Genomic DNA, 26963 nt, shown 5'->3' with positions numbered 1-26963 from the left:
CTGATCCGGACTATATGATATTTGTGGGAAAACAGGAGAGCTTCATCTAGCACCCATTTTTGGCCTAGCTGCCCTGGCTTAGTCACACACCCATGTGTTGTGGTTCGAGTACAGATGGTAATACACTGACAGGATGCGGGTCTCCTGACCCAAAGCCAACAGCCTGATATATGCTTATGAGGTTTCGAGTTCAGGTCATGAGATCCGTGCCCAGTCCGTGCATCACATACCACGCACGACACACAGCTCAACAAAGGCAACCTTAGGGCATTACTAGTAATGCTTTTGATCACTTGCTTCATCTGAAAACCCCAGACCTCATTTCAAGGCCTGATTATGAATTCCTAGATCTCCACTCACCACTTGATGGTATGGATTGCGTGAGCAAAATATTGTCTATGAAGCAATTTTCCTTTTTTTAAAAAAAAGTGTTAAATCTTAATGAACATCTGGAAAATCTGTCAGTTTATTGATTTTCTGCAAAACATGCTAGATACATTACCCCTGGAATCCCACTCAGACGCCTCTCACACAGCCAAATGAGATCTCACACTTTGCACTGATGAGGGGCAGTACCCCGAAACACAGTGTCTGCAAACTGAGATTCTGGTTTGGCTTTTATCCTAAGTCATGTGACAAGGCTCGTTAAAGGGTCAACATTGACTGTTAGGACGTCTGCGAGGAAAAATGGTAAATTGCAGTGAATCAACCTATCACTACTAATCTGACATGGCAGTCCCAGTAATGTTGAAAATGCTATCTGACCTGCAGAGACTGAATGATTTACATAGGACTACATACACAGATCTCCAAAATATTTGGAAAATTCCTGTTGAGTTCCTTCTAAAACTGTGTACAAGCGTACCTAAAAGAATTGATGTTTTGAAGGTAAAGCGTTGTGACACCAAATACGGATCTGATTTAGTTTTCCTTTGGTTCATTCACTTTACATTTTTTTCATAATGAAAATAAACTATTAACACTTTATTTACAGCATTCTTAGTTTGCATTTTTTCCGCACACCTGCCTAAAACCTTTGCATAGTACTGTATATATAGACTAGTCACAAAATGTTAGGGATATTTCGCTTTTGGGTGAAATATATGGAAAACGTAAAGCCAACAGTGGTGGGTATACTGTTACTCAATTATTAGGCGTCTTGGTTTCATGATGTCAAAGTGTGAACAGCGTGATGAAGAGGACCGTTTAATACCAATTCCAAATCGAACCCCAAAATGTATTGGGCGATTCACGGATCAAACGCGTTACAACTTTTGCCATTAATCTCCTTGTTAGAGAAATGCAAGTTGTGCAAAAAGTACTGAAACATTAACAGTTGAATATATGCATCCAAAAGTTTAGAGAAGGTCACATTACGTTCACCTGAAAAGGTTAAGAGTGAATTTTAGGTTCATCCTGAAATTTTGCCCGAAAGCCTTGTTGTAAATAGTATATTTAGTTCCGGTACGACTTTAGATTGTATCCTAAATGCTCTATAATCCACGTGTGGAGAGGCTTCAACTTTTAATCGCTTTCAAAGCATATAATTTATCCAGTGAAGATCAAAGTGAGTGGTTCTTGTGTCATCAGCTCATAGATATTGGGTCTTATGTGCACGCTGCACCCATCAAACCATTCTGTTTCTGTAGCAAGTATGATTGCCCAGGTTTCTGTATTTATGAGATCTTTCGGTTTTCAGTGAATTACCGTATTTTTATACAGGTACAGTTCACAGAAAAAAGTGCTTTACTTCAGGAGTCCAAGGGCTGGGTCTATATCACTGCCTTAATCATTGTCTGCAATGTTGCAGCCAATCACTAAGCTTCTAGACGGCGTGAGCTGCGGCGCCGTGTTTGGCTGCAGCACTGTGACGTCACTGCTGCAGCTAAACAGACGACATGCAAAGCAAAAAAGTTTTTTTTTTTTTAACACACCACGATGAACTGCGCCTGTGGTCAATGGTTTATTGAAACTAAAAACCCCATTTAAAAAAAAAAAGTCTTTAGACACACTAGCTGGTTCTCTAAAACTAGTACTGCTTAGGCCTGGTTTTCAAGGTGACATGTATTATATGTTTCTTCTCTACACCTCTTCTTGACACATTCTTACTCACCTCTATTGGAGCCAGCTTTAAGCATCGACTGACCGTCTAGTTGTGATGTTGGGTTGCCATGGCACTACTCAGCCTTAGTATTCAGGTAGGTGGTTGTGCTAGCACAAGCGAGTCTCCTGCCTTACTCACCTTACTGGTCTGCGCTGGAGAAGAGCAGCAGCATGAACACCAACGTCATGTACACCAGCAGGAATAGGTGCAAACTCGTGCAGAAGCCCGAAGTCACCCTGTGCCCCTCTACGGCTCCCCGCAGGCGGTGTGCGGCACCTACAGCCACAGGATTACATGTCAGTGTGAGGCCCGGGCACTCAGGGGTTAACGGGAACGACCCAAGAGCGGCGGAGGGCCACTGCTAGCATGGAGGGTCTCTCCGTATCAAGTGTTTCCAACTGTATATGGAAGAGGAGTGTGAGGCGGCTGGGTAAAAAGAAGGAACATAAGGTGCAGGAGGAATAAGGCCCCTTAACTGCTGCCGTTATTTGTTATAACTAATCACAGTTAGTTACTATGCCCGGGCAACGCCCGGCTCTTCAGCTAGTAGATTACATGCATCTTCATATATATATAGCCTTGATTTCATCATTTCTGTACATCAGAATTTAAAGGGGCTGCCAAGGCTTGGGGGAAAAAAAAAAATGTGTGGTCACGCAGTGCAAATTTAGACTTGGAACATGACAGTGTACTGTACACGTCACGATTTGTTGGTAATTCCTGGTGCAAGTGGGTATGTATGCAACTTGCATATTTATGGTCAGATGCCGATTAGACACGAGTGACTTCTCTCAATATAGAAGCCGGATGAGTCCAGCCGGTACATGAAAAATAATGGAAATCATCCGTTTGGAAAAGGAATACTAAGCCACAGTAAACACACCGAACGCTGTCCCAATTCAGCAATGTGCCGTCACATAGAATGATTCGCGCCATCTGTCCCAAGCATGGACAACCCCTTAGAGATGTGAAATTTAAATCTGTGAACCAATTTTCCCCAAATAAACCGTAGATAGAAGGCATGATATCCTAAGTCAAGTGTTATCTCAGTCTTTTATGTTGCGTTTTCTCAACCCATCAGATGTACGTCCTGCCGTTAGGTCTCGTTCCTCAAGTAGAGAACTGTCTTCTTTACTATGAGAATCTATCTGCATGGCTGGCTCTTCTGAAACAGGGTCGTGTACAGGCAATTCAAGATCCACAGCATCAAGGTTTGAAAGGTCTTCTCCTGAGATTTCAGATTTCTGAACTCTGAATGAATCAATCAGATTCTCAAATGTATCTTCACAGGACTGACCTACTGTAAACGTAAGAATTTGGTTAACGATCTTGCGCATCAGTGACAAGTACATTTAAAAATTCACATTGTACTCCAATGTCAGGCATCAAATGACACTTCTAAAAAAAAAATAGTCTTGGAACATGTTGTAGCGCGAAATCGCTACAATTTCGACTATTACACATGTGACTAGGTATGGAGTAGCCTTCTATGGAAGTGCTACCACAGCTCCTCGAGGACAGAGCACTCTCCTGTATTTTATGTTTTAGAGATCAGTAGCTGGTTTTTGTTTTTGTTTTTAAATCGATCATAGCTGAAGACAAAATTAAGACACTCACACTTCACCTGCAGCCGAGAGATCAAAGGAGACTTGACGAGTAACATTGTTGAGGCAAGTAAGAATTTCAGACATGCAGAGCTCCAGAATTTTTGGTGATTGCCCTTTTAAAAATTATAATGTCTTTTATTTAGAGTAGCTTATAACGCTTTGAAGAAATCTTAAAACGGAAGTAAACTTTGTGTTTTTCAGTTCGGCTTCTTTCACACTTCCATCTTCCAAATCTGCACAGGATCCGTCAAGACGTTGAAATGACGGATCCTGTGCAGATTGTGGAAAATGTGTGCACTGGGCTCGTCTTTCTAATGGACCCGTCGAGGCTAAGTGCACCTGTTGTGTATTCGTCTTCGCAGCGGTTTTCCGCTGCGAAAACACATACAAACCAGGTTAAAAAAAAATAATAAAAAATCGCAGTATTTTCACCTACCGGCGTTCCCACGCAGCGATGCTCCAGGCAGCTAGCGTTCCTAGTAATACATTGCGAAATCTCACGAGAAGTTGCGGTCTCGAGACCGTGACTTCCCACGAGATTTCGCAATGTATTACTAGGAACGCTAGCTGCCTGGAGCATCGGTAGGTGGGAATATTGCGATTTATTATTTTTAACATTATAGGCAGCATCAATAGTAAAAAGAGAGAGAGAGCGAGAGAATTTCCCTGACGGGAAATTCTTCCGGGCATGCTCAGTTTGAAAAGACGGGACCCGTTGCTGGATTACTGCTTTTCACAGTCAGCGACGCCTCCTGCGCCCATAGGCTTCCATTGTAGCCAGTGACGGGCAGCGCAGGATGCGTCGCTGACCGATTTTCTGACGTGCAGAAAAAACGTTCCTCTGAACATTTTCTCTGCCCGACGGACCGTTTTTTTTACGCAGGATCCAGTGCACAACGGATGAAACGGATGGCCATCCGTCACAATCCATCGCTAATACAAGTCTATGGGAAAATGCAGGATCCTGCATTCTCAAAAAAAAAATCGACGGATTGTGACGGGAGCTGAAAGACGGAAGTGTGAAAGAGGCCTTAGCTGATACTTGAATTGCCTGCAGATTAGCCTGCAGCTTGGCAGGGAATCCGAGACCCCCACCAATTGTGCAATAGACCTCTGAAATGTGTACAGATCACCAGACAGGAGAGCACATGTTCCTGTTTAAGCACGTTCATAGAACAGGATATGGATTCAATAGAAAGCATAGACCATGAATCATTATTTAGAAGTCTGATGGACAAAAAGAAGTGTGGTGAATCCCTGGAAAATGCTACCTACCTAAATACCTATTGTAATAGTGCCTGTAGTGGAGAGCAGGAGGGACAGTTCTATGGGGTCGTTTTTCAGGGTTTGCGGCGAGCACTTTATTAGTAGCGAAGAACAAGTTTAGTGCCGCAGTATTCATAGACACTTCAGGGTACTGCATGCTTCCAACTTTGTGGGTCCATTGCTGTTCCAGCTCACTTGTATCACTGCAAGATCCATAAACTCATGGTTTGACTTTGGAATGCAGATTGCAAGTCAAAACTTCTCGTCCAACACCAGTGCCTGACCTCAAATGATCTTACGTAGAGTTTCCCAAGCATATAGGTGCAATAGTCAAATGTTCACATAGTCTAGACCAGTGTTCCACAACGCCAGTCCGCAGGAGCCACCAACAGATCATGTTTTCAGGATTTCCTAAGCATTGCACAGGAAATAGTTCCATTACCTGTGAATGCTAAGGAAATCCTGAAAACATGATAGGTTGATGGCTCTTGAACACTGGAACGGGAGAACACTTCTATGCCATACAATGTATGTGGCTTGGCACAAAGTTGTAACAGAAAGTCAGCGACCAGAGCTGGGAGGATCGATTTGCAGGACTCCAGTCTGTAAGCCAGGTCATAGTTTGACTGCTGGACTGGAGGCTCACTAATCTCTTGCCTTTTCAGATCCATGGTGCGACTTTTGATTAGCGATTGCATTGACAATGCAGCTTCATCATTGCGAACCTCCTGTCCAGAGATCAAAGACAACTCAAATGGCTGATGGACTGGAGTCCCGAGAATGGATCTGCCCATCTCTATGAGCAACTGTCAAGGGGTTACAGCAACAAAGAGGTGCCAGAAGACCGCAGTGTATGATTGCTCCTACTCCTGCTCTGAAAAGAAGCACTTCTTTTTAAATGATGCTTATTTCTTTTGGCCGAACAGGGTTTAATCGGCCATGTTGGAGACTCGGAGTATGAGCTCTCAGATTAGCTTGGTTACCCACTCCTATCCCCTTTATAATCTGGGTCCTGATTCAAACCCATGTCAGAGCTAGCTTTTGTTGCATGGCTTGGTGGAGAGGTGTTTATATGAGGAGTTTTGGAGGAGTTATCTGTGACTGTTGGGTGGTTTGTAAGTGTGTTTTAATTCCCTTCCCTCTTACATTGGTTATTCCCCAGTCCTCCACTCCCCGATGCATTCATCTGTTATATGTGAGTGAATATTTGTATGCTTGCTATTTCAGTTTACCTTTGTTTGTGTTGCCTTGTTCGTTGGGTTGGTGTACTGCTGTGCATAATAGTGCCCCTCTTCCCTGGATGGGGGACGAAAACAGACAGAGGGCTGATTCAGAAGATAAGGCAAGGGTGGCGGCCCTGGCGTCTTCACCTTCAGAAGTATCCCGAGGAATAAGGGGAGCTAGGGCGCCCCTAGTGGTAGGGACAGGGAAGGAGACCCTGGTCCTGGGTCACCCAACAACTGAGTTGTTATAGAAACTTATGTTTATGATCACACCATCGGACAATTATAGGTGTTGGAAAATTATGGACTCATTACCTGAGTTATTAATAGTAGATTTATCCATCCCACTCTTCTTCATTAACTGTCTGATAGACAATAGCTGATTCATAATTTCATCTTTCTGCTCTGTAGCCAAAGAATTGACACTAAAAGTGAGCACAAAGACATTCTGCATGAATTATTTACTACCATAAGTCAATTATAACAGTAAAAGTCAGTGACAATTTACATTTCAGCTGAAGACAGTAAAGAGATGAACTTGTAATTATGGAAATGACTAAAGAAAACCTCATGAAAGGTTGAGGCTGTTGGGCCGGGAAGCAACTAGTCCTAAAACTTAGCACAAAGCTGGTATATTTTACAGAGTTTATTCAGGTACGGCATCCAGTTCTGCAGGTCAGCCTTACTAAGGCTACTTTCACACTAGCGTCGTGCACTGCACGTCGCTATGCGTCGTTTTGTAGAAAAAACGCATCCTGCAAAAGTGCTTGCAGGATGCGTTTTTTCTCCATTGACTTGCATTAGCGACGCAGTGCGACACATTGCCACACGTTGCAACCGTCGTGCGACGATTGCGTCGCACCGTCGCCACCAAAAAACGTTGCTTGTAACTTTTTTGGTGCTTCGTTCCAGTCTTTTCCGATCGCGCATGCGCGGCCGGAACTCGGCCCCCGCCTCTCAGCACCTCACAATGGGGCAGCGGATGCGTTGAAAAACAGCATCCGCTGCCCCCGTTGTGCGGCGCATTCACTGCTAGCGTTGGTACGTCGCAATTCGTCATGTGTCATCCGACGCTACTGTGAAAGTAGCCGAATATGTGGAAAATGCAACCCTGTCAAAGTGCTAACGTAGCCCCTAGTCAAGTACAGAGGCTGCCTTACCACTTTATAATCAATTACATTTCACGTGACGATCTCAATAGAAATAGCATGGCTTACCAGCTGGAGAGCGGATCAAGCTGGGTCAGTAATGAACTGAGCATTTTCTCTGTTTGCAAAAGATGTTTTTCTAACACCAAAAGCTGATTTTCTAGAGGATACACAATAAAAAGACAAAGAGAATCAAAATATGTTATTAATTTAACAGATTATTCACTTGTTACTAGAAATACGTTCTGAAAACTGTTCTGCAGAAGCAAAAGTGATGTTTCCACCGATATAAGACCCTTTACTGGACGTGAAGTCTGTGTGCCCAGGTAGCCGCGGGCTTTTTTTACCACTCATGTATGAACACAGCTAGCTATATCTCTTTCCAACCCATGTGGTCTCCTATCCCCTGTGGATTATGGGGATCTCTATGGGATGATACCCACATGACCCCTTCCTCCAAAGTTCTACATAGGTTCTCTCTCTAAACTGATGCCGTGTGATGACTCTCCCCTTGCCTCTGCAGATCCAGCCTGGGTTTCCTCTCACATTTCATAGCTTGTGGTCTACCCTCCCAAATAATGTGTTTTTTACTGATAGCAATTGTACCTATGATAGTCTATGGCAGGGGGTAAACTTTCTGCCAAGGGCCATTTGGATATTTCTACCATCCTCCGGGGGCCGTACAAGTTTCGCCCATAAAGTACATCCTGACTCTGGCACTTGTTTCAGGACGTAATCTTTCATTGCATGCCCTTCAATGTTCAGTAGTGAACACTGCATGTGTGTGCTAACAGAGCAAGAAGAAATGAATGAGCTGGTGACAATCAAAATACAGCTCCCTGCCCAAGAATGCGGTCCCTGAGAATCTGCGCTGGGGCCTGATAAAAGGTCATTGAGGGCCGGAAGTGGCCATGGGGTTGTTCACAATTTTTTTTCTTGGACCAAGTGGTCAATATCGGAAATCCAAGTCTATGGATCTGCGAAAAAAACCTTCAGCACTTGGATGTCTGTTTTTCAGTGATAGATAAAATGAGTTAGGAGAACATTTTCTTCTATCATAGAGAACTCAATGAAACTCAGATGTCACTTGGATGAGAATCCCTGATAAACCTCATTCTATTTTTGCCGTATGTGAAGAAAAAACCTGACTTATGAATGACGCCCTTTTCAACGCTTTGGTCTGAATGTAGTTCAACTTGTTTTATTTTTATACTCTTGCATACCCCATTTGTCACAGTTTTAATCTGTTTATTCTCCATTGACTTCATACCATAACAGACTGATTTTCTACAAAAGAAAAAGCTGCGGCTGTCACTTAGCCCGGTGACCATGCTCTAACGTATCGATATATACGGGTCCTATAGCCGCACCTATGTGACATGTATACATGCTCACCAAGCAAATAATAGATTTTACAGACACATTAGAAACGTACCCGTTTCCTTAGATTTTTTCTCTTCGCCTTCGGAGGTTTTGGATCCAATCTTCTCTTTTGGCTGCATCTTAAGTGACAAGATGGAAAATAAGGAACCTTCTCTCAGGCTACTTTCACACTAGCGTTAACTGCATTACGTCGCAAAACGTCTTTTTTTCGAAAAAACGCATCCAGCAAAAGTTTTTGCTGGATGCGTTTTTTCCCCATAGACTTGTATTGGCGACGTATTGCGACGGATTGACATACGTCGTGTACGTTTTACGACGGATGCGCCGAAATTTGGCGATACGTCGTCGGCAAAAAACGTTGCTTGTAGCGTTTTTTGTCTCCGCCTAAAAAACGTGTCGCGACGCATCCTGCGGCATGCGTCGTTGGCTACAATGGAAGCCTATGAGCGACGGATGCGTCGGGACACGTCGTACGACGCAATGCAGCGCTGCAATACGTTTTTTTTACACTGAGCATGCTCAGAAGCTGGATTTTGTTGCCAATTGGCCAGACACCCCCAAATCTATATAAATCTGGCCTGGGCCTTCAACCCCACATATATGGCCACGTATATACGTGGCACTTATATACGTGGCACTTATATACGTGGCACGTATTTAAGTGCCACGTATTTAAGTGCCACGTATTTAAGTGCCACGTATTTAAGTGCCACGTATTTAAGTGCCACGTATTTAAGTGCCACGATATTTCAGTGCCACGATATTTCAGTGCCACGATATTTCAGTGCCACAATATTTCAGTGCCACGTATAACCACATAGTTATAGTATTTATAGTACGTGGCACTGAAATACGTGGCACTATGACTGTCAGAAAATGTTCATTAAACGGTTAGGTGTGAGGTTAGGGGTAGGGTTAGGGTTTGGATCCCTTTATCATCATCCGTAGTTCATTAATCGGATGAATCCACAGTCGTCTCCGTTGCTGCAGAAGCATCCTACGTCTTTCCGCTGCCGCCTCCTTCTCCCGCACTATGATATCCAGGCAATTCGTCTCAAAGACAACGTCGGTAACCAAACTAGCAATCCTCACAAGAACACCTTCCATCGCTGCCACAAAACTAAAACCCTCAAAGATGGGCTGTAAAAACAGTAACTATATAGTTTTCCATATTTTCCAGTAGCCAATCAAATTTGGGAGCCTCCCATTTTAAAAACGGATCCGTCGTAAAAACGGATGCAACGGATGGTAAAAACGGATGCAACGTATGCAACGCATCCAGTATTTTCGACGGAAACGTTTAGCGGATTTGCGACGGATCCGTCGAAATGCTGTATGCGTTGCATACGTTTTTCACTTTTTTTGACGCATCCGTTTTTTCGGCAAAAAACGGATTTGCGACGTAATGCAGTTAACGCTAGTGTGAAAGTAGCCTTAGTGTCTGTTCTCCAGGAGTGCATTATCACAGCACTGTGAGGGAATGGTTTAAGCACCCACAATGTAGTGTCCAGAAAAATCATAGTGTAAACGTGGCCTTAGGCTGGATTCAGAGACTTGGGCCAGTGAAGGGCCGCAAATTGTGGACACAACTGTCCCTATGTGTATGCCAATTACATGCATTAGTCTGGTCCATAAATCACACCACAAGAGTGCGTCCCAGGGCTTTTATCACGTAGACTGTTAATATCAGCCATATGCAATGGGTGCGTGGCTTCTGTGTATGGTCTGTGGGGCACACGGAGAGCCCACATCTGTATACAGTGCTTGTCTGAACAAGCCCTTAGCCTGCTGCTACAGTATAAGGAAATCCCCATGGCATAGCGCAGGGCAGCACAGGCCAAGCGTCTCCTCAGCCTCCTCCTGCAGGGCTGCGCTTGGGGTTTGTACATATTACAAGTTCGGAAACAATCTCTACCTAAGAACGGCTGCTTATTAGCGAAGCCCCCGCGCCATCTGGAGGCGTTTTCTCAAAATAGGGCTGCAAGTGATCAGACCTGTCCATCGGCCTTCTCAAACTGTAAAACATTTTTCAGCAGAAAGTTGTTTCCTCCCCCCATTTAGTTTAACCGCTTCACAACCTTGGACGCATCCATAAGTCCTGGTTGGTGAGTACTTACTGCTCAGACGTATGGATATGTCATATCTTTAATGCGGCACCACAATGGCATTAAAGGGAACCTGTCACCAGGTTTGGCCGATATGAGTTACGGTCACTGCCTTTCAGGGCTTATCTACAGCATGCTATAATGCTGTGTATCTGCCCCCGATCCGGCCTGCAAGAAGAAAAATAAGTTATATTATAGTCACCTGGGGGCTGTCTGGTCCGATGGGGGTTGCAGGTCCGGCACCTCCCATCTTCTTATGATCGCCGCCCTCCTGCTTGCTTCATGTGGATGACTCGTCCCTGCATCATCCACACAGGCTCCCCGGCATCGCGCTCCGGCACAGGCGTACTTATCGGTCCTGTTGAGGGCAGAGCAAAGTACTGCAGTGTGCAGGTGCCGGGAAAGGTCAGAGAGGCCCAGCACCTGCCCACTGCAGTACTTTGCTCTGCCCTCAACAGGACCGATAAGTACGCCTGTGCTGGAGCGCGATGCCGGGGAGCCATGACACAAGCAGGAGGGCGGCATCACAAGAAGATGGAAGGCGCCGGACCCAGATCTGCGACACCCATCGGACCGGACCGCCCCCCCAGCACGAGTACAATAAAAGTAATTTTTCTTATCTTGCAGGTCGGATCAGGGGCTTATCTATTGCATTATAGAATACTGTTAGATAAGCTCTGAAAGGCGGTGGCAGTATTTTATTATCAGCCAAACCTGGTGACAGGTCCCCTTTAAAAATGTTCACGGGGGGGGGTTAGCACCCCACAACAACTACGATCACTGAACAGCAAATCACAGCGTTTTCAGTGTTTCAAGCAATGAAACTGCCTAAAACACTGATATCCAGCCTATGATCTGTGCTGTAACACTGATCATTGCACTGTGCCGATATAATTTCTGTTGCAGACTAGCATCTCCACAAGAGAAGTCGACATGCTGCAGCCCTGAAAGACTCGCCACATATCAGTCTCTGCGGGTGACTATGCACACATAGAAGACATGGGGGTATCTAGAAGTCCCATCCACTATGCTGTAATATCTGGCCGCTGTGTTTTTGACATTGCAGAAATACGCAGCGTCCAACCCGCAGCAATTACTGATGGCACCTAAGGCCATGCTCATTTGGTCAGTATTTTACATCAGTATCTGTAAGCCAAAACCAGGAGTGGAACAATCAGAGGAAAAGTATAACAGAAACATATGCACCACTTCTGCATTTATCACCCACTCCTGGTTTTGGCTTGCAAATACTGAGGTAAAACACTGACCAAACACTGACGGTGGCCTAAAGCTGTGTTATCTGCAGTAGCCCTGTGACGCTGTTTGTGCAGATAAACGGTTAAAAAAAACAATCAATTCAAGGGTTTTTCCCATGAACAAAGTTGATTTTAATCAATAGATCTTGGAATAATAATTTCCACAATTCAATGTGTTAATGAAATGTCCCTGCGCTGAGATAATCTTATACATGTGCCCCTGCTGTGTCCTGTGTAATGGCCGTGTCTGACCATGCAGGGACATGGCCTGATCATACCCCAGCTCCTATGCAGGGGGGAAGGAAAAGAGGATACAGACATCACAGGAGCGGACTGCGGCTCAGCCATCTGCTACTTACCTTTGAAAACTTATACGCAGCAAACAGCGCCACTCCTACAGCATAAAGTGGCATAAGGGTAAATGCCATGCTGTGACCGGTTTCAGTCCTCTCCGACTTCAGCTGTTTTTCCATCTCGCCTTTCATCTGTTCATAGTGATTACTATTCTCCAATATTTTTCGAGATGAATGATATTTTGCTTGGCTCTCTAGAACAATTGAAAAGCGTCAATCAGGCACTTATAGCCGACCCCGGCGTACCCTCCAGCCACTCCGATTTACATCTCACCCTCTGGGAGGAATGCATGTAATCAACATCACGCAGTCTGTGACATATCGGCAGCTCGGCAGGATTTTTTCCACATCAGGAAACAATTTTAAATGTAAGCAAACCGTACATATATCCATAATGCAAGCAAGCTGCTTAATGTAAGTGAAGCTCCATAGGTTAAGGTTATTGTTGGATTACCTCCCTTTAAAAAGCAATGCAACGATTTGTGCGGTGTCCCACAGGCCAGCTACAGGACTAATACCAAAGTACATCCTGGCTGTGGACTGCAGAAAAGTGCTGCCGAGCAGTGCCTGGAGACTTCACTGACAATACGGGCTGCTGGAAACCATGCCCGACCCTGTAATGGCAGGGCCACAGATAGGATCATCATCATCATGTTCACATTTAGCCCGTCTCATAATAACATACACACCATACCGACAAAAGTATTGGGAAACACCTCTTAGTGCATAGAAATGGATTCGTTATTCAGTCCCATTACCTTAGGTATACAGCCAAGGCAAATTGGACATAATTTCACAGAAAACCCCCCAAAATGGACCAGAGCAAATTGTTGGCAATTTTTCAAAATTATGGGTCAACAGTTGTGTCAAGGATCTGATGCTCGTTCAAACTCACCTGTGGCAAGTAACAGGTCTGAGCAATATGAAAATCACACCTGAAACCAGTTAAATTGGGGAGAAGTTGACAATCTTTGCATTGTGTGTCTGTGTGCCACACTAAGCATGGGGAACAAAAAGAGGTGAAGAGAACTGTCTGAGGACTTGAGAATCAAAATTGTTGAACAATACCAACAATCTCAAGGTTATAAGTCCACCCCCCATCTTGATGTTCCTCTATCCACGGTGCACAACATAATCAAGAAGTTTACAACCCATGGGACTGTAGCTGATCTCCCTGGACATGGACGGCAGTGGGGGGGGGGGTAAATAAATTAAAATAAAAAAAAAATATTGCTGAACGGTTGCAGCACAGGATACTTTGGATTGTGGATAAGCAGCCCCAATCAAGCTCCAAAGAAATTCAAGCCGTCCTGTAGGCTCCAGGTGCACCAGTGTCAATGCAAACTATCAGTCAACCTTTGAATGAAATGGAAAGCAATAGCAGGAGACCCAGGAGGAAACCACTGCTGACAGACATAAAAAAGGTAGACTGCAGTTTGCAAAAAATCCTTCTGCTAACAAGGCGAGACCAAGATAGATCGTTTCGGTAAACACATTCTACTGTTTACCGAAAATGAAATGAGGCCTACAAAGAAAAGAACACAGTACCTACAGTCAAATATGGTGGTGATTCAAAGATGTTTTGGGGTTGTTTTGCTGCATCTAGCACTAGGAGCCTTGACTGTGTGCAAGGCATGATGAAATCTGAAGATTACCAATGGATTTTTGGTTGCAATGTAGAGCCAAGTGTCAGAAAGCTAGGTTTGTGTCCTAGGTCATGGATCTTTCAGTAGGACAATGACCCCAAACATACTTCAAGAAGCACCCAGAAATGGAATGAAATAAAATACTGGAGAGTTATGAAGTGGCCAACAATGAGTCCGGATCTAAATCCCATTGAACACCTGTGGAGAGATCTTAAAATAAATTTAAAACAAATAAAAAATTGCTGTTTGGAGAAGGCACCCTTCAAATATGAGAGACCTGGAGCAGTTTGCTAAAGAAGAATGGTCCAAAATTCCAGAGGTACAAGAAGCTTATTGATGGTTATACGAAGCAATTGATTACAGTTATTTATTCCAAAGGATGTGCAACCAAATATTAAGTTGAGGGTGCCAACAATTTTGTTCAATTTACCTTCTCTGTTGTTCCAATACACACAAAGAAAATAAACTTGTGTAATTGCAACAATTTTCTGGGAGAAATACTACATTTTCTGGAACAATTTCAAAAAGGTGTCAACACTTGACCATGACTGTATAAGAATCAGCCCCTAGCAGTGCAGCCTATGGCGTCCCCGCCGCCCCATACAGACCCATTCATGTGAGTGCTGCAATTTATGACTATTACATCGCCACCATTTATTCTTACAGTGCGCGAAACCCCTACGTGGTGTATTCGACCATTAACTGGCTTTGTGTTTAATGTATTGATGCAGGCACTGTTAGGATTAACTTATTAGTGGCTGTCCCTGCTTTGTAAGCAGTTACCTTGGACACCTTTGCGCTTTTAATAATGTTTAATAACGTTTATTTTTAATTTGGCACTTTATACTGTAGTTGTCCTCTGTGTTTGATATATATGATTCCGTTTTCTGGTGCCCGAGATATTGAATATGGGTTTAAGTATGCATGTTCCTGTACAGTCAGACACTACACAGTTACTAGATTATACTAGCACAAGAACATTTTTTTTTCTTAAACGCATCCAATTGTCGAAATTACTTTTATTCCACGATCTAGTATTCAAGATATACACTGCTCAAAAAAAATAAAGGGAACACTTAACCCCTTAATGACCGCCAATACGTCTTAACTGACCTGAGATATAAGAGAATAGCATCCCCATTCAATTGACAACTTGCTGCATCAGCCACGATCAGTGTTGGCACTGTCCAAATCTGTTTAACCCCTTAGATGCTGCTGTCAATAATGACTACATCATATAAATGGTTAACAGTGTGGGGGCTTCTTCTTTATCCCAATTGGTGCCCTCAGATCATGATTGTGTGGTCCTGATGTTTGCCATGGCAATTCATGACAAAATAGCGGCCTTAGAGTCTGATGGCTATAGTAATCTGTTCAGAAGTTAGCGGCATTTAGGTGGTAAATATACACATTTTCATTTCTGTCATGCCACTCTGCATTAATTCCTGAAAATCACCTGAAGGGTTAATAAACTACCTGACTGCAGCTTTCAATATGTCATATGTTAAAATGGTATAACTTTTGGGGGTTTCCCAATATATGGGACCCCTAAAGGCACGTCAAACATGGATAAGTCCCTAAAAAAATACATTTTGTAAATTTCCTTGAAAAAATGAAAAATTACTGCTACATTTTGAAACCTCCTAAAATACTAACAAAATAAAAGAACATTTTACAAATGATGCTGATGTAAAGCAGACGTGTGGGAAATGTTATTAATGTTTTGCTGTGGTATGACTATCTAGATTAAAGGGATAATCATTCAAAGTTTGAAAACTGCTAATTTTTGAGAAAAATGTTAAAGTTCTGATTTTTTTTTTAATAAATAAACGAAAAACATTGACCTAAATTTACCATTATCATAAAGTATAATGTGTCACGAAAAAAAAAAAAATCTCAAAATCACTGGGATATGTTGAAGCATTCCAGAGTTATTACCACATAAAGTGACACTGGTTAGATTTAAAAAATTTGACTCCGTCACTAAGGGGTTAAACAGACTATAACCCCAAGTAAATCAAACTTCTGTTAAATCAAACTGTCCACTTAGGAAGCAACACTGTTTGACAATCAATTTCACATGCTGATGTGCAAATGGAATAGACAACAGATGGAAATTATTGGCAATTATCAAGACACACTCAATAAAGGAGTGGTTCTGCAGGTGGGGACAACAGACCACATCTCAGTACCAATGCTTTCTGGCTAATGTTTTGGTCACTTCTGAATGTTGGTTGTGCTTTCACACAAGTAGCAGGAGCATGAGACGGACTCTACAACCCACACAAGTGGCTCAGGTAGTGCAGCTCATCCAGGATGGCACATCAATGTGAGCTGTGGCAAGATGGTTTGCTGTGTCTGTCAGCGTAGTGTCCAGAGGCTGAAGGCGCTACTAGGAGACAGGCCAGTACACCAGGAAACGTGGAGGGGGCCATAGGAGGGCAACAATCCAGCAGCAGGACCGCTACCTCAGCCTTTGTGCAAGGAGGAACAGGAGGAGCACTGCCAGAGCCCTGGAAAATGTCCTCCAGCAGGCCACAAATGTGCATGTGTCTGCACAAACGTTTAGAAAAGACTCCATGAGGATGGTCTGAGTGCCCGACGTCCACATATGGGGGTTGTGCTCACAGCCCAACACCATGCAGGATGCTTGGCATTTGCCACAGAACACCAGGATTGGCAAATTCGCCACTGGCGTTCTGTGCTCTTCACAGATGAAAGCAGGTTCACACTGAGCACGTGACAGAATCTGGAGAGCGATCTGCTGCCTGCAACATCCTTCAGCATGACCGGTTTGGCAGTGAGTCAGTAATAGTGTGGGGTGGCATTTCTTTGGACGGCCGCACAGCCCTGCATGTGCTCACCAGAGGTAGCCTGACTGCCATTAGGTACCGAGATAAGATCCTCAGACCCCTTGTGAGACTATGTGCTGGTGAGGTTGGCCCTGGGTTCCTCCCAATGCAAGACAATGCCAGACCTCATGTGGCTGGAGTGTGTCAGCAGTTCCTGCAAGATGAGGGCATTGAATTATGGACTGGCCCGCCCGTTCCACAGACCTGAATCCGATTGAACATATCTGGGACATCATGTCTCGCACCATCCACCAACGTCACGTTGCACCAGACTGTCCAGGAGTTGGCAGATGCTTTAGTCCAGGTCTGTGAGGAGATCCCTCAGGAGACCATCCGCTGCCTCATCAGGAGCATGCCCAGGCGTTGTAAAGAGGTCATATAGGCACACACTACTGAGCATCATTTCCTTGTCTTGAGGCATTTCCACTTTGATTTTGAGCATCATTCCAACTCCAGACCTCCGTGGGATATTAGTTGTGATTTACATTGATAATTTTTAGGTTTTTATTGTTCTCAACACATTCCACTATTTAATGAATAAAGATTTACAACTGGAATATTTCATTCAGTGATATCTAGGATGTGGGATTTTAGTGTTCCCTTTATTTTTTTGAGCAGTGTTCTTTGTTAGTGGGAAAATCCCATTACCTGCTGAGCTGCATACGTCCTCTGCCATTAGAATCGGCACAAAAAATTAGCACCGGGTCGTTGCATGGGTTTCAATGTAAGCTTTACATTGGATGGAGTGGGGAAAGCATGATGCCACTGGAAATGTGCCCTATGAAGGGACACTTCATGCTTCTGTATCTGCCTGATAGACAAGCAGGGCTGTGGAGTCTGTAAGCCAAACCTACGACTCCTCAATGTCCATGACACCGACTCCACCAAAATGGGCTCCAACTCCACAGCCCTGTAGTCAAGTCTGGTTTGGTGAATGCTGGAAGAACTTTACCTGTGTGACTGAATTGTTTTTCAGTGGTTGGCCTAAACCCCTTCATTCCAATGAAGGGAAATCTTAAATGGTTTGTCCATTTGACAACCCCCTTCTTAAAGCAGCTCTCTAGGGTTTTCTCTTCATTGCAGTGCTTGAGCGGTGTCACTAATGTATGTTCTTTGCCCCCAGTTTTATACTACCCCGCCACCGTCCTCATCTGTTCCCCCCACCGCTGCGGTAAGTCAGTCTGTACTAACCCACCGCCATCCTCATCTGTTCCCCCCGATGCTTTGGTCAATCTCATACTAACCAGCCGCCGTCCCCATCTGTTCCCCCACCGCTCCGGCCAGTCAGTCAGTCAGTCAGTCAATCTTATACTAACCCGCTGCCGTCCTCGTCTGTTCCCCCTGCTGCTTCGGTCAGTCAGTCATACTAACCAGCCGCTGCCCTCATCTGTTCCCTCCTGCCGCTCTGGTCAGTCTTCTGCAGGTTGTGACCTGCCGCATGGCTCCAATGTTTGCTGGGAGAGCCAGAAGACACTACTCAGGAGAGGTGCCGGTAATAGCTGAAGACAGTGGCTGATAAGTGGCAACACTCCTGCACTGGAAAAAAAAAACCCGCTGGAGTGCTGCTTTAAAATAATATACTCCCCAGTGTAAAAATAAAACAACAGATATTCACCTCCTGCACCAAAGGTGTTCCAGCCATGTTGGCACCAGGTCTCCTGAAGCGGAGCGCTGTGGCTAATTAGTGGCCTGCTACGCTTATACTTCAGGTGCTCATATCTGCAGAGCTCACGTGGCGTCACAAGGAAACCCTTCTAAGGAAGATCCTGAATATACACGCTCTTGTTTTAGCTATAAAAATGCATCATCCCAAATCCCTCCATCACCAGTGTAATGTCTGACCAGTCTAATGAGATAAAAGCCTTCCATTTATCGGAATCACTGTCTGCTTCTGAACAACAGGAAAAGACAGAATTGGAAGCCGTGCTAATGGCTCACGCCTCACCACATGCGATCAATAGATCCACGTCTGAGGCCTGTAATACACAAGCCCTTTCTACATGGAAGACGCCTAAAAAAACATCAAAATCTGCAGCACAAATGGAAAAACAGGATTGAAAGTGTGAAAGGGCAAATACCTCAAGACAATTGTTGCAAAACCAGATTTACTCTACGAGTTTGCTGAATAGAGAAGTTACCTTAATGCCTCAGAGCCTTCCCAGAGTCAGAAAGGGGAGCGCGGCGTCAGGAATAATCTGGTGTCAGGCTGCTGAGAGAATGCTCCACTAGAAGAGGGGTTATAGGGCCGGCCAGAATGTTGTGGAGGCTTTAGTCTTAGATATTTAGAGCGAAAAACATAAGTCACAAGTGTGATACAGCATCTGAACATTACCAGGGTGGCCCACACAGATAGATATCCGCCGGCGCTCCCCAGGCAGCTCATACAGATACACATGTGGTCAACATTGTTGGTACCCCTCGTTTAATGACAGAAAAACCCCACAACGGTCACAGAAATAACTTGAATCTGACAAAAGTAATAATAAATAAAAAAAATCTATGAAAATAAATGAAAGACACTGCTTTTCAACTGTGCTTCCACAGAATTAAAAAATATAAAATAAAACTCATGAAATCGGCCTGGACAGAAATGATGGTACCCCTGAAAATAATGTGACAAAAGGGAAATGTTAAATCATGGTGTGTCCACTAACTAGCATCACAGGTGTCTACAATCTTGGAATCAGTGAGTGGGCCTGAATATAGGGCTACAGATACTCACTGTGCTGTTTGGTGACATGGTGTGTATCACACTCAACATGGACCAGAAGAAGCAAAGGAAAGAGTTGTCTCAGGAGATTAGAAAGAAAATTATAGACAAACATGTTAAAAGTTATAAGACCATCTGCAAGCAGCTTGATGTTCCTGTGACTACAGTTGCACATATTATTCAGAAATGTAAGATCCATGGGACTATAGGAAACCTCCCTGGACGTGGCCGCAGGAGGAAAATTGATGACAATCATAGAGACGGATAATACGAATGGTAACAAAAGAGCTCAGAAAAACTTCTAAACAGATTAAAGGTGAACTTCAGCTCAAGGAACATAAGTGTCAGATCGCACCATCCGTCGTTGTATGAGTCAAAGTGGGCTTCATGGGAGATGACCAAGGAGGACACCTGCAGACTGAGCCCTCGCGGGCAGGGTCCTCCCTCCTTATGTACCTGTGTGCCTTGTTTTTTGCTCATGTTTAGTTGTATTTGTCTGTATTTGCCCCCTTTTCACATGTAAAGCGCCATGGAATAAATGGCGCTATAAAATGTACAACAATAATAATAATAATAATAATAAATAATAATTGTTGAAAAAAAAAATCATAAAAAAGCCAGACTGGAAGTTGCCAAGCTACATGGTGACAAGCCACAAAGCTTCTGGGAGAATGTCCTATGGACAGATAAGACAAAAATAGAACTTTTTGGCAAGGCACATCAGCTCTATGTTCACAGATGGAAAAATGAAGCATATCAAGAAAAGAACACTGTCCCTACTGTGAAACATGGAGGAGGCTCTGTTATGTTCTGGGCTGCTTTCCTGCATCTGGCACAGTGTGTCTAGAATTTGTGCAGGGTACAATGAAATATCAAGACTATCAAGGGATTCTAGAGAGAAATGTGCTGCCCAGTGTCAGAAATCAGTGTCTCAGTCACAGGTCATGGGACTTGCAACAGCATAATGACCCAAAACACACAGCTAAAAACACCCAAGAATGGCTAAGAGGAAAACATTGGAGTACTCTGAAGTGGCCTTCTATGAGCCCTGACCTAAATCCTATTGAGCATCTTTGGCAAGAGCCGAAACATGTCGTCTGGAAAAGGCAACCTTCAAACACGAGACAACTGGAGCAGTTTGCTCTTGAGGAGTGGGACAAAATACGGTACCTCTCGAGAGCTGCAGAAGTCTCATTGATAGCTACAAGAATTGTTTGATTGCAGTGATTGCCTCAAAAGGTTGTGCAACAAAATATTAAGTTGAGGGTACCAACATTTCTGTCCAGGCATATTTCATGAGTTTTATTTATTTTTTTAATTCTGTGGAAGCATGGTTGAAAAGCAATGTCTGACTTTAGAGATGAGCCATGCATACAGGAGGGGGAAATATGAGCCATGCATAGGGGGGAAATATGAGCCATGCATAGGGGGGGGGGGGGAAATATGAGCCATGCATAGGGGGGGGGGGAAATATGAGCCATGCATACAGGGGGGGGGGGAAATATGAGCCATGCATACAGGAGGGGGGTCAGTACGCAGTATGGGGCATCATGTGCAGCCAACACGCAGTATGGGGCATCATGTGCAGCCAACACGCAGTATGGGGCATCATGTGCAGCCAACACGCAGTATGGGGCATCATGTGCAGCCAACACGCAGTATGGGGCATCATGTGCAGCCAACACGCAGTATGGGGCATCATGTGCAGCCAACACGCAGTATGGGGCATCATGTGCAGCCAACACGCAGTATGGGGCATCATGTGCAGCCAACACGCAGTATGGGGCATCATGTGCAGCCAACACACAGTATGGGGCATCATGTGCAGCCAACACACAGTATGGGGCATCATGTGCAGCCAACACACAGTATGGGGCATCATGTGCAGCCAACACACAGTATGGGGCATCATGTGCAGCCAACACACAGTATGGGGCATCATGTGCAGCCAACACACAGTATGGGGCATCATGTGCAGCCAACACACAGTATGGGGCATCATGTGCAGCCAACACACAGTATGGGGCATCATGTGCAGCCAACACACAGTATGGGGCATCATGTGCAGCCAACACACAGTATGGGGCATCATGTGCAGCCAACACACAGTATGGGGCATCATGTGCAGCCAACACACAGTATGGGGCATCATGTGCAGCCAACACACAGTATGGGGCATCATGTGCAGCCAACACACAGTATGGGGCATCATGTGCAGCCAACACACAGTATGGGGCATCATGTGCAGCCAACACACAGTATGGGGCATCATGTGCAGCCAACACACAGTATGGGGCATCATGTGCAGCCAACACACAGTATGGGGCATCATGTGCAGCCAACACACAGTATGGGGCATCATGTGCAGCCAACACACAGTATGGGGCATCATGTGCAGCCAACACACAGTATGGGGCATCATGTGCAGCCAACACACAGTATGGGGCATCATGTGCAGCCAACACACAGTATGGGGCATCATGTGCAGCCAACACACAGTATGGGGCATCATGTGCAGCCAACACACAGTATGGGGCATCATGTGCAGCCAACACACAGTATGGGGCATCATGTGCAGCCAACACACAGTATGGGGCATCATGTGCAGCCAACACACAGTATGGGGCATCATGTGCAGCCAACACACAGTATGGGGCATCATGTGCAGCCAACACACAGTATGGGGCATCATATGCAGCCAACACACAGTATGGGGCATCATGTGCAGCCAACACACAGTATGGGGCATCATGTGCAGCCAACACACAGTATGGGGCATCATGTGCAGCCAACACACAGTATGGGGCATCATGTGCAGCCAACACACAGTATGGGGCATCATGTGCAGCCAACACACAGTATGGGGCATCATGTGCAGCCAACACACAGTATGGGGCATCATGTGCAGCCAACACACAGTATGGGGCATCATGTGCAGCCAACACACAGTATGGGGCATCATGTGCAGCCAACACACAGTATGGGGCATCATGTGCAGCCAACACACAGTATGGGGCATCATGTGCAGCCAACACACAGTATGGGGCATCATGTGCAGCCAACACACAGTATGGGGCATCATGTGCAGCCAACACACAGTATGGGGCATCATGTGCAGCCAACACACAGTATGGGGCATCATGTGCAGCCAACACACAGTATGGGGCATCATGTGCAGCCAACACACAGTATGGGGCATCATGTGCAGCCAACACACAGTATGGGGCATCATGTGCAGCCAACACACAGTATGGGGCATCATGTGCAGCCAACACACAGTATGGGGCATCATGTGCAGCCAACACACAGTATGGGGCATCATGTGCAGCCAACACACAGTATGGGGCATCATGTGCAGCCAACACACAGTATGGGGCATCATGTGCAGCCAACACACAGTATGGGGCATCATGTGCAGCCAACACACAGTATGGGGCATCATGTGCAGCCAACACACAGTATGGGGCATCATGTGCAGCCAACACACAGTATGGGGCATCATGTGCAGCCAACACACAGTATGGGGCATCATGTGCAGCCAACACACAGTATGGGGCATCATGTGCAGCCAACACACAGTATGGGGCATCATGTGCAGCCAACACACAGTATGGGGCATCATGTGCAGCCAACACACAGTATGGGGCATCATGTGCAGCCAACACACAGTATGGGGCATCATGTGCAGCCAACACACAGTATGGGGCATCATGTGCAGCCAACACACAGTATGGGGCATCATGTGCAGCCAACACACAGTATGGGGCATCATGTGCAGCCAACACACAGTATGGGGCATCATGTGCAGCCAACACACAGTATGGGGCATCATGTGCAGCCAACACACAGTATGGGGCATCATGTGCAGCCAACACACAGTATGGGGCATCATGTGCAGCCAACACACAGTATGGGGCATCATGTGCAGCCAACACACAGTATGGGGCATCATGTGCAGCCAACACACAGTATGGGGCATCATGTGCAGCCAACACACAGTATGGGGCATCATGTGCAGCCAACACACAGTATGGGGCATCATGTGCAGCCAACACACAGTATGGGGCATCATGTGCAGCCAACACACAGTATGGGGCATCATGTGCAGCCAACACACAGTATGGGGCATCATGTGCAGCCAACACACAGTATGGGGCATCATGTGCAGCCAACACACAGTATGGGGCATCATGTGCAGCCAACACACAGTATGGGGCATCATGTGCAGCCAACACACAGTATGGGGCATCATGTGCAGCCAACACACAGTATGGGGCATCATGTGCAGCCAACACACAGTATGGGGCATCATGTGCAGCCAACACACAGTATGGGGCATCATGTGCAGCCAACACACAGTATGGGGCATCATGTGCAGCCAACACACAGTATGGGGCATCATGTGCAGCCAACACACAGTATGGGGCATCATGTGCAGCCAACACACAGTATGGGGCATCATGTGCAGCCAACACACAGTATGGGGCATCATGTGCAGCCAACACACAGTATGGGGCATCATGTGCAGCCAACACACAGTATGGGGCATCATGTGCAGCCAACACACAGTATGGGGCATCATGTGCAGCCAACACACAGTATGGGGCATCATGTGCAGCCAACACACAGTATGGGGCATCATGTGCAGCCAACACACAGTATGGGGCATCATGTGCAGCCAACACACAGTATGGGGCATCATGTGCAGCCAACACACAGTATGGGGCATCATGTGCAGCCAACACACAGTATGGGGCATCATGTGCAGCCAACACACAGTATGGGGCATCATGTGCAGCCAACACACAGTATGGGGCATCATGTGCAGCCAACACACAGTATGGGGCATCATGTGCAGCCAACACACAGTATGGGGCATCATGTGCAGCCAACACACAGTATGGGGCATCATGTGCAGCCAACACACAGTATGGGGCATCATGTGCAGCCAACACACAGTATGGGGCATCATGTGCAGCCAACACACAGTATGGGGCATCATGTGCAGCCAACACACAGTATGGGGCATCATGTGCAGCCAACACACAGTATGGGGCATCATGTGCAGCCAACACACAGTATGGGGCATCATGTGCAGCCAACACACAGTATGGGGCATCATGTGCAGCCAACACACAGTATGGGGCATCATGTGCAGCCAACACACAGTATGGGGCATCATGTGCAGCCAACACACAGTATGGGGCATCATGTGCAGCCAACACACAGTATGGGGCATCATGTGCAGCCAACACACAGTATGGGGCATCATGTGCAGCCAACACACAGTATGGGGCATCATGTGCAGCCAACACACAGTATGGGGCATCATGTGCAGCCAACACACAGTATGGGGCATCATGTGCAGCCAACACACAGTATGGGGCATCATGTGCAGCCAACACACAGTATGGGGCATCATGTGCAGCCAACACACAGTATGGGGCATCATGTGCAGCCAACACACAGTATGGGGCATCATGTGCAGCCAACACACAGTATGGGGCATCATGTGCAGCCAATACACAGTATGGGGCATCATGTGCAGCCAATACACAGTATGGGGCATCATATGGGGCCATTATACAGTATGGAGCACTGTGTGGCCATATTTTTTTATTTATAATTATTGTATATGAAACAGTGTGATCAGCAGTGCTAAATGGGTGTGGTTGGGACGTGGATATGGGTGTGACTAATTATGAATGGGTGTGGTCAGAGGCGTGGCCTAAAATTTACCGCTTTGCGCGCCGCAAACCTTGTCCCTCTTTCCCATCTTCAAAAGTTGGGAGGTATGCTGACCGGGCCCCCCCCGCCATCACCACTGACCGGGGCCCCCCCCCGCCATCACCACTGACCGGGGCCCCCCCCGCCATCACCACTGACCGGGGCCCCCCCCGCCATCACCACTGACCGGGGCCCCCCCCGCCATCACCACTGACCGGGGCCCCCCCCGCCATCACCACTGACCGGGGCCCCCCCCGCCATCACCACTGACCGGGGCCCCCCCCGCCATCACCACTGACCGGGGCCCCCCCCGCCATCACCACTGACCGGGGCCCCCCCCGCCATCACCACTGACCGGGGCCCCCCCCGCCATCACCACTGACCGGGGCCCCCCCCGCCATCACCACTGACCGGGGCCCCCCCCGCCATCACCACTGACCGGGGCCCCCCCCGCCATCACCACTGACCGGGGGCCCCCCACCATCACCACTGACCAGGCCCCCCCACCATCACCACTGACCGGGGCCCCCCCACCATCACCACTGACCGGGCCCCCCCACCATCACCACTGACCGGGCCCCCCCACCATCACCACTGACCGGGCCCCCCCACCATCACCACTGACCGGGCTCCCCCACCATCACCACTGACCGGGCCCCCCCCACCATCACCACTGACCGGGCCCCCCCACCATCACCACTGACCGGGCCCCCCCACCATCACCACTGACCGGGCCCCCCCCCACCATCACCACTGACCGGGCTCCCCCACCATCACCACTGACCGGGCCCCCCCCACCATCACCACTGACCGGGCTCCCCCACCATCACCACTGACCGGGCCCCCCCCACCATCACCACTGACCGGGCTCCCCCACCATCACCACTGACCGGGCCCCCCCCACCATCACCACTGACCGGGGGCCCCCCCACCATCACCACTGACCGGGGCCCCCCACCATCACCACTGACCGGGCTCCCCCACCATCACCACTGACCGGGCCCCTTGCCATCGCTCATGGTTTTTCTCTACAGTGACCTGTAAGTTTTGGTCCTGACATCTGTCTCCCCCGTCACTCCCATACACATGACAGGTGGCAATACAGTAATACCCGGGCAGTAATGACACAGTAATGCTGCCGGTTCCCGTACACACATAAATGCCGGTCTCACCCCCGTTACCTCTGCTGGCGGGGCGGCCATGCCCGGGTGGGGGCATCTTCCCGGCCTCCTGCTTGCCAGAGTCCTTCACACCGGCACCAAACATCCGGGGAAGCAGAAAGCAGGCACACAGCGCCAGGGACAGGGAGAGCAGCAGGTGCTGGGAGCTGGAGAGCACCATGATCACTGCCGTGCGGTCACCGCCCACTGTGCCCGCCCGGGGGAGCAGCGCCCCGCCTCCCGCACTCTCATTGGCTGCCCGCTGTGACGTGCCTATTCCGCCTGGTTGTATGTACGGTCCCGGGACAGGCGGGAGAGCAGACCGTGACATCACGTGATGCCGACCTAACACCGTGTATACGACCCATGATTCCTCCCTATCCCCGGTACCGGGAGCTACGTGTAAACCTAGAGTATGGCTAG

The 26963-nt window shown here is 46.9% G+C and overlaps 1 protein-coding gene across 5 annotated transcripts; it reads right to left on the bottom strand.

The window, feature by feature from the left end:
- Window positions 1-1939: 1939 nt before the first annotated feature.
- CCDC107 (coiled-coil domain containing 107) lies at window positions 1940-26871 on the bottom strand. Of its 5 annotated transcripts, none has more exons than XM_077265316.1 (6): window positions 26553-26871; window positions 12452-12639; window positions 8784-8850; window positions 7418-7508; window positions 6516-6625; window positions 1940-3404 (listed from the first exon to the last, which is right to left on the bottom strand). In XM_077265316.1, the coding sequence occupies exons 1-6, from the start codon at window positions 26869-26871 to the stop codon at window positions 3151-3153; spliced, it is 1029 nt and encodes a 342-aa protein (XP_077121431.1). In that variant the 3' UTR covers window positions 1940-3150. The 5 variants fall into 5 exon arrangements, with proteins under 5 accessions (XP_077121431.1, XP_077121432.1, XP_077121433.1 ...); XM_077265317.1 differs by having other exon boundaries at window positions 1940-3401; XM_077265318.1 differs by having other exon boundaries at window positions 26562-26871.
- Window positions 26872-26963: the final 92 nt, after the last annotated feature.

The sequence above is a fragment of the Ranitomeya variabilis genome, chromosome 5 (assembly GCF_051348905.1).
Source record: "Ranitomeya variabilis isolate aRanVar5 chromosome 5, aRanVar5.hap1, whole genome shotgun sequence".
Taxonomy (NCBI): Eukaryota; Metazoa; Chordata; class Amphibia; order Anura; family Dendrobatidae; genus Ranitomeya; species Ranitomeya variabilis.
Note: the sequence above shows the minus strand (reverse complement) of the source record. Positions and strands in the feature narration are given on the sequence as shown.

Excerpts from the sequence above, each read along its gene's own strand:
- CCDC107 (XM_077265316.1), bottom strand. The coding sequence starts at position 26,871 with ATGTCACGGTCTGCTCTCCCGCCTGTCCCGGGACCGTACATACAACCA. Across the intron at positions 8,851-12,451 it reads CTGCGTATAAGTTTTCAAAG|ATGCAGCCAAAAGAGAAGAT; the intron begins GTAAGTAGCAGA and ends TTGTCACTTAAG. Across the intron at positions 7,509-8,783 it reads GAAAAAATCTAAGGAAACGG|AAAATCAGCTTTTGGTGTTA; the intron begins GTACGTTTCTAA and ends TGTATCCTCTAG.